This window comes from Dromaius novaehollandiae, chromosome 11 (genome assembly GCF_036370855.1).
Source record: "Dromaius novaehollandiae isolate bDroNov1 chromosome 11, bDroNov1.hap1, whole genome shotgun sequence".
NCBI lineage: Eukaryota > Metazoa > Chordata > Aves > Casuariiformes > Dromaiidae > Dromaius > Dromaius novaehollandiae.
Window position 1 is genome coordinate 25,317,582 of NC_088108.1, and position 11,442 is coordinate 25,329,023.

An 11,442-nucleotide genomic window follows, 5' to 3' on the forward strand; every position below is an offset into this window, starting at 1 on the left:
CTGACGGTGACGGTGACTTGCCCTCTTGCGCTCTGCACTCAGTTCCCACTAGCAGCAGTTTTAAAAAGCCTCTCTAGAAGGTAGCCTGCAAGGTATCAGTTCTTTGGGGCATGGTTTTTCTCTTATAAGCAGAACCATCTATATTATAGTAAGAAAGATTCAGCCAAATTACCACTGTGACTATTGAAAGCTCTTATTTGTCAAAGACTTTTCCCATTTATCAAAACAGCCTGCTCAGCCACACAATATCTCCCCAACTAGCTGCTCAGGCTGTAGTCTTCTGAACTCCATGGGCTCCACAGATTGAAATACGACCCCGCGGTCTGAAGGCTCACAAGCAGCTTAAATCACATCCTTTCTGATGGCAGCAGCATGCGTGGAGCAGGACCGTTATCCGCAGCATCAGTGGACTTCGCTAATCACTTTGATGTGGTGGGAGAACTCCAAAGGCAGCAGTCGTAAATCTGCTCCTCAGTCTCATGTGTCTTTAAAAAGAAGCATTTTGAGCTGTGAACAGAAAAAAGGAGAAGAGGCTACAGTGGATTTGGGCTGTGCAGAGAAATAGGGAAGGTGAGCTCTGCGTGCTGGAAAGAGAAGCTCTATTCCCCGCTCTGCCTCCGCCGACCTAAACCAGGAATATTCCCACTGCAGCGGGTGGTCTGGAAGCAGCATCCAGGATGGTGAAAATCACATCTCAGATTTCAACCCAACATGGAAATACCGAGGTCTTGTGGCACCGCTCCTACCCAGCTTTTCCACCTTCACAGGTCTCGTGGGTTTGTGCGAGGGTTTGGTCTGGGGTGACCGAGCAAGCCCGCTCTGGGCACGGCTCAGCTGCGATGGAGGCATCTCCCCAGGCTTTCTGCTCCTGCGTCCGACCGGACCAGGGCCAGTGTGCTGCGACAGCTGGGCAGCTTTGGCCTGGTTTAACATGACGATGCAGACAGCAGGACAGAGAACTGGGACAAGCTGAGAGTATTGTTTTGTTCCCTAAAGAACCACCACCACCTTTTGCATTAGCTACAGTAAACTACTTGATTTTTGAAACAATAGAATTGAGAGATAACACAAAGGAAAAATAATGAAACTAAGGAAAAATTAAATACTCCATACTTAACAGGCTCACTCACACAGCGCTTACCCTCTCATGCAAAGCAAAATTGTATTCATACTTCTGTGTAATCCACACGTTTCTTTGGGCCTGAATTTTAAATCCTCTGTGGAGCTCGCTGCTGGAAACGAGGAAGAGTGTGGTTCATCGCATCGCGTCTCCGCTCCACGGCCAGGCTCGGAGCACGTTTTCCACGACAGCGTGGGCAAGGCAGCGTGACCAAGGTTTGGCTCCTACCAGACCTGCCGCTACATAACAAAACTTCTGAATTCAGCTGAAATATCTTCCAGTTGCCACAGATCAGCCAGCAATCTCATCATCTCACGGGCCGGCTTACCAGAGCTGCACGAACCGAGCAAAAAGTGCTCAGGAAACGTTTGGTGAAAGCATCTGATCTCAGTGTCTGTGTTCCCTTTTCCTCTTTGTCAATAAGCATGTGTTTTCCCGAAATGCTGAAAAACGTAAAAGTTAAGCTTGTCTACTCACACGAGCATCTCTCTCAGTTTGTGAATGTCCACACCAGCAACCTGGCTGAGGCACATCTAAACCAGCACCAATTTCACCGGGATTATCTGAGCAGTCACAAAGAGGTGGTATCGCTCAAGTGTTGCACTTCCAGCTTCGCACAGAAAGCCACAGGATAAACACACAGATCTGGACAACACCCATCTTGTTTGCAAGCACTCCCTGAATCGAAAACGGGGTGGTTCTGACAAATAGTTTGTGCAGCTTTAGCAGATGGAATTTCTTTGATCTGAATTTAAATGAGCTATCATCATGAAGTCATCTCTACCGAAAATATCTATTCTAGTCGGTCACATTTTTAACATGACAAACATAGATTTGTTGGATCACCCAAACCTGGCCATCAGCTCGGCATGGTTTTATGCAACTGTCCCTTTTTGGAAAATCGCAGGTCACCTGCTACATCCACCCCCAAAGCAGTGGCTGATCTGGAGGGGGGTCTCTGCCCCTTGAAGCACGGCCTCACGCCGGAGCAGAGCCTCGGTCGCGCCGCCCACGTGAGTCGTCCCGGCGAGCGCGGATCTGCTCCGAGGCCCAAAGTCCGTCCCAGCGTCCGCCCCGGGACCGCCCGCGGGGACCGGCCCGCCGCAAGTGATGTATGGTGGCTTGGAAATAAGCACTCCCAAATGGAAAAAAGCTTCATTTTTTAATAAAAATAGAGAGATGATAAATTGCTAAGAAACAACATGAGAAAGCAGGTTTGTTCACTTTTACAGCTGTACAGACCATTTAACAAGGCAACGCCTGGCTTATTGTCTTATCCTGCTATCGCCGGGGGATCTGCGAATGCTCAAAACAAGTAAACTGGGGAAATCAACTCTGGCTGATTTTTAGCAAAGTCTCCTGAAAATAAAAGTGTGACTTCTGTTACTTTAACAGCTTTTTATACTGCTTTTTTGTTCTTAATTTGCTGTCTGTTATGGACGAAAGCAAAACCAGAGCTCCAACACAAATTTCGTTTCTTAAACCTACAATTATTCCCTATATAGTGCTGTTTTATGTTTGTAAATATGGGATTCTCTTATCCTAACCCCCAAATGTGGCTGGTTCCAGCTGAACATTATTTGCAAATCTCTGTCATATGTCAAGTAATAAAACTGGCTTCAGGTAGGGACTGAGCATTGATCAAATAAAGAATAAAATCTGTGTCCCAATTTATTGCTAGTTATATTGTGCCCTTGGGAGCTAGAGATTATTTACAGGAATAACAAGAATATCCACGGGTTATAATAAGACTAACAGAACATTTGGAAGGGATTTAAGATCTCCTGCATCAGAGCCTGTGGAGCTGTAGTCCGCAGGAAGCGATAGATGTTCCCCGACGGATCAGCCCCGGGTGCCGTCCGGGAGCTGCCCTGCTCCGTCCATCAGGCTCGGGATGGTGGATGTGATCCCGCGTGGCAATCCCGTGCCCTCCGGGGCTGCGAAGGCTGCACGGGTGTGCAGGGGGGTCCTTCAGGGCTTCTGGAGGTGTTTCATCTCCCGCAGGCTCTCCGAGACGTATCCCCGGTCCCCTCGTGCAGATCCGGGTCGCAGCGTGGCGAAGGTGTGACCTCATGTCCTTCATCGTCCCCATCACACCGACAACGCTGGTGCCGCCCCGCGCTACCTCCTGGAGGCACGGGCAGGAGGGCTCTTGGGCAGCCTTGCATCGGGCTCCACTTTCTGTCTTTAGCCCATCTTTCTTTACCTCCGCATCAGACACTTGAATTTATAGCCCCGCTCTGATGCCTGAGTCATCTGGGTCCTGAAGCAACCAGGCACTTCCATGTTTTTAATTAGGACTCAGTAAAGTCCAGGAAACTTAAGAACATGCTCAAGCACTTGGCCAAATGCGGTTCCTTGGCCGACTCGAGGTCTCCAATGGTCCCTTTAAAATCAGTTGGACAAATCAAGTAGCGTGAGCTATTAGGCTGTGAGCGAGGGCTGCGGCTAGCTAGAGCAAAGCTCGATAGAGACTTTCAGGAAAATATGTCTGAAGAGACGTATACTTCTGTGTTCCCACTTCAGAGTGCAAATATTACAAAGGTGACTGTACAGTTTGCGCTTCACCTACAACCATTACATAAATAAGCGTTCACAAAAGGTATCACTTTGCTGTGGCTCGTCTCAGGTCCTTCGCGCTGCCAACAAGACGACAAGTTTGCCCACGAAAAGTTAAATGCCTGGAAAGGTCACTCCTGAATCCCGAAGTATTTTACAGTCAGTAATTAGCAGGCCCTTGGTTATGAACGAAGAAAGGGCTTGCTTTACAAATCAATGCTTAGCAAGATTATAGAGGTCCATTAGAGGCAATGGTTAATTGTCGGGTGCCAGTTAGAGTGATTACATCTGCCGTCTCTGAAAGGAGCGGGGATGCTGTCACTCACTTTGAAATGGCTTGCTGCATTCGTCAGTCTAGTTGGCACAGAAAAGTTATAACCGTACAAGCCATATGGAGGATGTAAGGAACAATTAAGTGCTTCCCGAGCAATGGGACTTGATGGGAAAATGTTTCCAGATGCATGTAATCCATACAGCATTTGACTAGCAGAATTGGGTACTTGTAGACACTGCCCATTTAAGTCTTCGGTTTTACCGGTTTTCAGATTCGTTATGCCGAGGGAAGACAGTTTTGGCACATCCACCATGAAGTGGGGTAAAGCATGCGGGTTGCTGCCTCCCAGTTTTTCATGGCTTGGAAACACGAGAGACTGTTGTCTCAAAAAGCTCGTAGGACAAATCTTGTAGTAGAGGGGCACGTTGAGGTTGTGTAGGTAGGTCTCGGGACACGCCACGCCGATGCTGCTCGCCGACAGATGAAAGGCAGGAGGTGAGCAAGACGGAGGCAGCAAGGAATTCAGAGGAGACGGCGTCCCACCGCTGGAGGCCACGGGCGAGGAACTGGAGCTCCCGCCTAGAAAGGAGAACAGCAATCGTCAAACCTGCGCTGGCTGACGTTCACAGGCGAGACCCCCTCGGCGGACGTCTGCTCTCACTCCAGGTCTCCCTGCGACTGGTGTCCATCCAAACGCAGATCAGCTCCTGGAAAATGGGAAGATCTGTCCATAAATTACTTATTGTCGTTACTTGGCACTTGCCTAAGAAAAAAATCACGCACGTCCAATCCCATTAGTTTCCCCGGGACGGCTATCGGGTTCGGCTGCGCACAGACCGGCACCTGCCCAGGTCCGTGCCTCTCCGTACAGCTAACAACCCTCTCCTGTTATACACACACCGCCGGTATTTTAGGTGCCCTATTTTTCTTGCAAATTATTGGCAGCTTTTCCCCGTTGTATAGAAGAACAAAAAAACGTATTCAGCCTGATGGGAATTTTTTTGCACCTTCCTGCTCACAGGAATTGGCTAATTTTACTTGGCTTGCCATGCACGTTGAAACAGGCACTTGAATACTATAGGTGTCTCGAGCAGGTTTAAACGTAGACGTCATTTTAACATTCTCTCCAGTGAATCAATGCAGACTTTCATAATCCGGGAGAGAAGCAGCCCTGGCTTGCTCCCCACACGCAAGTGCTCTCGGGGCCACGCGTGTGCAAGGGCTTTGCCGAGCGCCGGTGCCCTGCTGCTCCGCGGAGCTGGCGCGGGAAGGGTGGGCTGCGGCAGCCCTTCCTCATGCTAAACAGACGCTGTTTTAATCTACCTCCGTTAAAGAGACATATGCCCCTGCTTCGCGTTCATCAACCCACTCTTTTAGAGTTTTTTTCCACCTTATTTCGCTGTTTTGTTTTGTTTTTCCACCTTGTTTTGTCGATGTTTCTGGGAAAGAAAGGAGGGGAATGCGAGTTCAGTTTTGCTCTGTGTTTTTTTTGAGTTTACACTTAATTCAAAATAGTGTATTGTCTGGATGCGGTCTGCTCTGATTTTACCTGCAATCAGCTATATAGGATCAGCTGGGTAATAAAATCATATCTGCTAGTGCCTCAGATCTAAAACACAAAGATTTTGGACGTGGTGCAAGTGACTTTTGCCCCCAAGCTCCCGGCACACAGTGCATCTCGTGGGGTGGGGGAAGCGCGGGCAGCGTCGATCTGCAATAACGCTGGAAGGTTGCACGGATTTTCCAGGCTCACCCTTTCCCGCTGATGGTTTTCCTGCCCCATCAGGAGGAGCCGATGCCGGGCAGGGGTCTCTTCCCCCCCCCCCCGATGTGCCCAGGCTGAGCTCCTGCTGGCATTAAAGCACTTTTGGTCATGCAAAACGAGGTGATAAGCAGGGTTTGCGAGGGCAAAGCGGGGAAAAATCCCTCCGCAGCTGCTGCAGGAGAGCAAACGGCGCGTTCGTGCGCGGTGTCCCAGGCAGGAACATCACCCCGTCTCCAGGACCAGCTTGGAAAGGGGCATCACGGCGGGGAAAGTAGAATAATGCAAATAGCAAGCATAGAAATGTAAAACAGAAATATTCTATATGGAAGGAATAGAAATATTAACATAAAATACTTTCTGGCATTTTTATTAGACTTAAAAATCCTACACGCATGGCCAAATTTTTCCTAATATTCAGCATATTGTCCTTGCTTTCTTTTAATTTGTCTTCTGGTTTGGGGGCTGCAGCATTTCTACCTTTCAGCTTTTCTTTGGCAATACTATTTTATTTTTAGTAGGAATGGAGACATTCTTATATTATCTCAGGAAATCGACCCTTAAGAAAAACACCGAGTCTATTAAGACTAGCAAAAATTTCCTAGGAACCGCTGATGGTTTGGAAGCTGTGGGACAGATCGCAAAGGCTGTGCGGGGTCTATCAGTCCTCCTGCAACGTGTCCGTTGGTCCCTCTGCCCCGGGCCCACTTACCACCTTCCAAACAGGTTCAGAAGCAGCATTTTACACGCAGCCTCTTCCGGAAAACGTGGCTATCTTTGCAACCGCTAAACCTCTTAATTCCTCCCATATCGTTACGAGTCTGATTTTTCTGTCTTTATATTTCTACACTGGCACAGCGTAAAATCTTGCTGTGATCAAACGAGCAATATTTTCCTGGAGAGACAGGAAAGATCACGGGTGTCCTAATGCAAATGCCTTCGAAAAGTCCGTAATGTGAACGAGAGCTGGACTGGCGGCTTTAACTCCAGTTTGAGCTCCCCAGTGCACAAATGCACAAGTACTTTTTCCCTCGCACTCTGAGCAGGCGATTTTTCAGGCAATATTTCCAAAAGCCGTTTTTCTGAAAACGGGCTGCGAGGGACCAACCTGCACAAACCAGGCAGAGGGAGACGATTCTCGCGGAAAAGCTTTTCTCTCCTTCCCGCATTTCTGTGCAGGCGAACGGGCTGCTCCGTCCTCAACGCGGCAGCATTTGCTGCATCTGAACCCACGGGGAGGCAAACGGGAGGAGCCACGCGCCTTTGCTGCTGTCCCGTTGGCAGATAGCGGTCTGCAAACGGTGGGGAAACAACCCGCACGGGAGCACCAGCGCGGTAACAACCCCGTCCCAAATTCACCTTTCGCATATCTGGATTTTTTTTCCCGTATCCGCATCTCACTGCAGACGTGCATCGAGCCGTTACTGCTACCGGCACGGGGCCAGCGCCCTGCTCCTTCACTCGATCTTTACAGGAGGTTTGTCCTCTTTTTCCTCTTTTTTCTTTTTTTTCCCCCCTTTTTTCTTTTTTCCCTTCTTTTTTCTTTTTTCCCCCTTTTTCTTTTTTCCCCTCTTTTTTCTTTTTTCCCCTTTTTTCTTTTTTCTTTTTTCTTTTTTCCCCTCTTTTTTCTTTTTTCCCGTTTTTTCTTTTTTCCCTCTTTTTACTTTTTCCCCCTTTTTTCTTTTTCCCCTTTTTTCTTTCCCCCTCTTTTTTCTTTTTCCCTTCTTTTTTCTTTTTCCCCCTTTTTCTTTTTTCCCCTCTTTTTTCTTTTTTCCCCTTTTTTCTTTTTTCCCTTTTTTCCCTCTTTTTTCTTTTTTCCTCTTTTTTCTTTTTTCCCCTTTTTTCTTTTTTTCCTTCTTTTTTCCTTTTTTTCCTTCTTTTTTCCTTTTTTTCCTTCCCCCCCCCCCCCCTTTTCGCAGAAAACCCGCGGCGCTGGCTCCCCAGGACGGCGCATTTGCCCCCCCTTTCACTCCGCTCGGGTTTAAGCCCCCCCGCGCTGGCCAGAGCCCCCGGGCGCGGCGGCGGGGGGGACGCGCAGCCCCCCCCCGCCCCCCCCCCGCGCAGGGGCCGCCCCGTCGGACCCCCCCGGGCGCTGCGCGGACTCACCGGGGCTGTCGGCGCCGAAGGCCGGGAAGTCGAGGGCGAGGGGGGGCCGCCAGGGCAGCGTCTCCAGGAGCCCGTCCAAGACGCCCCTGCGGGGCGAGAGCGCGGGTGGGGGCGGCTGCGCGGAGCCGCCGGCGCTGCGCGGAGCCGCCGCCGTTACCTGTTGCGCCCGGGGTCGCGGAAGCCCTTGGCGAAGGGGTTTCTGTCGATTTTCAGCTTGGTGATCTGGAGGGGGGGAGCGAGAGGGGGGCGTCGGGGGGGGCGGAGGAGCGGCTCTGCGCGGCTCTGCGCGGCCCTGCGCGGCTCTGCGCGGTACCTGCTGGTTCTGGTAGGCGGTCACGGTGGTGAACTCGGTCTCGCCGAAGGAGAAGCTCCGCACGCCCGCGGCCGGCAGCGCCCGCGGCGGCGCCCCGTCGAGGCGGCCGTCGCGGGCGATAACGTGCACGCGCGGCCGGTACTTGTGCATCGACTGCAGGATGATCTGCGCGGGGCGGGGGGGGACGGGGGGCCGTGAGCGCGCCCCGACGGCGGCCCCCCCCTCCGACCCACCCCCCCCCCCGCACCTACGTGCCCCTTGTCGTCCATCTCGTTGTTGGTGAGCTTGACGCGGTCGAAGCTGACGACCTGCCGCATCCACGTCTCCCCCGAGCACGGCGAGTCCGGGTGCACGTAGAGCCGCGGCGCGATGCACGAGTGGTCCGTGTTGCCCGCCACCATCCACTGCGAGCTGTGGTACACGTACCTGCGGGGGGGCACCGGGGGGGGGGGCTGCAGGCGGCCCGACGGCCCCGGCCCGGGCAGCACCGCGGACGCCAGCGCGCCCCTCCGCCCCCGGGGACCTGCCGGGGCCCCCCCCCGCCACCCACCCCGGCACTGGGCTTTGGGGGGTGCAGAAACACGCACACGTATCGGATGCGGATTTATACACGTATGCGCTCTGCATTTGTTATATATATATATATGTATCACATGCAGATATATGTACATATGCGTTCTGCATTACATATATATTTCTCTGATGCATTATATACATGCGCATTCTGTATTTTATATATATATTTCTCTCAGGTGCAGATATATAGACATGCATTCTGTATTTTACATATATCTCTCTCATGCATTATATACATACGCTTTCTGTATTTTATAAATATTTCTCTCAGGTGCAGATATATAGACATATGCGTTCTGTATTTTATATATATTTCTCTCACGCATTAGACACATATGCGTTCCGTATTTTATATATATTTCAGGTGCAGATATATAGACATACGCATTCTGTATCGCACATATATATATCGCAGATGCAGATACATATATGTATATATGTCTATATCGCAGATGCAGATACGTATATATATAGATACACACACATATATATATACACACACACACACACACACACATATACATATATATATATATATATATACCGCAGATGCAGACGGGACTGGTCAGGCTGTGATAGGAAGTGCCGCTGTCGCGCGTGGGAACCCCCGCGTGTCCGGGGGAGCGGGGCGGCCGCGGGAGCGCACTCCCCGCGGTGGGGCGGGCTGCGGGGGGGGGGGGGGGGGCTCACCTGTATCTTTTGGAGTCCACGGGCACCACGTCGATGGCGAGGTAGTACTGCCTGAGCGGCTCCAGCCCCTTCACCCGCACCCGCACGGAGGGGAACATGCGCCTGCGGGCACAGGCGGCCGTTAGCGGGGGGAGCTGCTGGGGGGGGCGGGGGTCCCCCCAACGCTGCCGTTTTAACAGGCGAAAAAGGCGTGAGAAACCAAACGGGCACCAAAAAGCCTCCGCGGCGGGGCAGAGCTCCGGGGCGGCCCGGCCCCGCGGGTCCCGGCCAGCGCACGGGGCCGGCGGCGGCGGCGGCGGCGACCCCCGACGGGCCCCCGCGGCGGCCGGCGCCGCTACCTGCCGGCCTTGGTGATGATCATCTCGGTGCCGATGTCGTGAAACCTGCGCCAGAGCTCGGAGCCCTGCAGCTCCACCTGCACCTCGCCGCTCGCCTCCCGGCTCTCCGCCGCCGCCGCCGCCGCCTTGGGCCGCTTCTCTGCGGGACACAGACGGGGCGGTCGGGGGGGCCGCTGCGCGCCGCCGCCGCGGGGCCCCCCCCGGGGCCGGTACCAACCGGCGTCGGGCGCTTTGCGGCTCTGCCCGCGGCCGCCGCCGGGCTCCTCGTCGCGGCCGTCGGGCAGCTTCCTCTTGGCCGATCTCCCCACCAGCGCCTCCACGGAGAAGGCGTGAGCCCGGGAGCTGAGCGCCATCGCCGCGGCCCGGCCCCCCCGGGGGTCGCGGAGGCTCCCGCGGGGCTCAGGCGGCCGCCGCGGCTCCGGCCCGCCGCCCCATCCGCCCCCCGCACCCGCCGCTGCCGTCGGGGGGCAGCGGCCGCGGCGAGAGCCGCTCGCCTCGGACCGAGCCGAGGGACGGCTGCAGCCTCCACTGTTTGTTTTGGGAGCGGGTGGGAGCCTAAGAAACGTTGAGTGACATTTCGTGGGGCGAAAAGGGGGGCGGAGGGGAGGGGAAAGCGAGCGGCGGAGGGGAAGCGCGGGGGAAGAGGAGCCGGCCCCGTCTAGGATCAATAAAAGAGTTACTGTTCTCCATTACATTGTAAAACTCAAAGAAATTTGACATAATTGCACACTAGGGGCCACTTTTCCAACAAAAGTGCAAATAACGTTTAACCAGAACCGGCACAAAAAAAAAAGGAAAAAGAAGCGCGTTTTGGCTTCCCAAGCAGGGCTCGGGGCCCCGGCCGGGCTGTCCCCCCCCCCCGGGGCAGCGCAGAAAGGGGGTCCTGATCCCACCACCCCGTCGGGCCCGTTTTTTCTCCGTTTTCCCCGGAGCGGGGCTCTGCCTGCGCCCGGCCGCTCCGGCGTCACCCCGGGGTGTTTCCACGGCTCCGCTTCACAGCGCGTCCCCGCAGCGGCAGCTGCAGCGATTTAGGGGCAAAACTCCGCGTTTCTCCGCTCTGGCGGGTCCGGGGGCAGGTGCGCGGGGAGCGGGTCGCCGGGGCCCGGGTGCAGCTCCAGCTCCAGCTCCGCGTCGCGCCGGGGGTCTCCGTGCCCGGAGAGGCAGCGCGGGGGCCGCCCCAGGGGGGACCCTCGGCCGCGGAGTCCCGCAGCCCCCCCGGCGCTGCCCTGCCGGCAGCAGCTCGACGGGGCGGGGGGCTCTCAGCAACTAGGACAAGGATGAGGAGAAGGGGGAAAATACTAAAAAAGGTAAATTTGGACATGGTAAATTTGGTAAAAATCCCTGCCGGGGAAGCGGGGCCGGGCTGCCTCGGCTGTGCCCTGGGGAGGGGGGAGAAGGGCCCTTGCGCTGGGGCGGCTCGAAGCCCGACCGAGCCCTGGCCCGGCCTCTGCTGCGGCCGCGCCGTCGGGAGCGTCGGGCTCCGGGTGCTCCAGAGCTGCCCCCGGCCCGTGAGCTGTTCCTAAACCCTCTGCTAGGACAGAGCAGAGGGAGGAAGAAAACGTGCGAGTGGTAAAATTCATCGGTCGGCCAGAAAAGCAGCGTGTTTGGGACGGGGGGTGCAGGAGCATCCTCGCTGCCCGCAGCTCGCTGCGTCCGTGGTGGCCGGCGAGGGAAGGGAACAGGGTACCCGGCTCATCTTTCTGC

The 11,442-nt window shown here is 54.4% G+C and overlaps 1 protein-coding gene across 1 annotated transcript; it reads right to left on the minus strand.

Annotated features, from left to right (window-relative positions):
- Positions 1–2,275: 2,275 nt before the first annotated feature.
- TBX22 (T-box transcription factor 22) lies at positions 2,276–10,111 on the minus strand. The gene is made up of 7 exons (XM_064518454.1): positions 9,739–10,111; positions 9,401–9,502; positions 8,386–8,560; positions 8,135–8,299; positions 7,979–8,043; positions 7,822–7,907; positions 2,276–4,532 (listed from the first exon to the last, which is right to left on the minus strand). Exons 1-7 carry the CDS (start codon positions 10,089–10,091, stop codon positions 3,922–3,924), a joined length of 1,557 nt encoding a protein of 518 aa, XP_064374524.1. The 5' UTR covers positions 10,092–10,111; the 3' UTR covers positions 2,276–3,921.
- Positions 10,112–11,442: the final 1,331 nt, after the last annotated feature.

Excerpts from the sequence above, each read along its gene's own strand:
- TBX22 (XM_064518454.1), bottom strand. The coding sequence starts at position 10,091 with ATGGCGCTCAGCTCCCGGGCTCACGCCTTCTCCGTGGAGGCGCTGGTG. Across the intron at positions 8,561-9,400 it reads GTGGACTCCAAAAGATACAG|GTACGTGTACCACAGCTCGC; the intron begins GTGAGCCCCCCC and ends GCCCCCCCGCAG. Across the intron at positions 8,044-8,134 it reads CCGCCTACCAGAACCAGCAG|ATCACCAAGCTGAAAATCGA; the intron begins GTACCGCGCAGA and ends CCCCCCCTCCAG.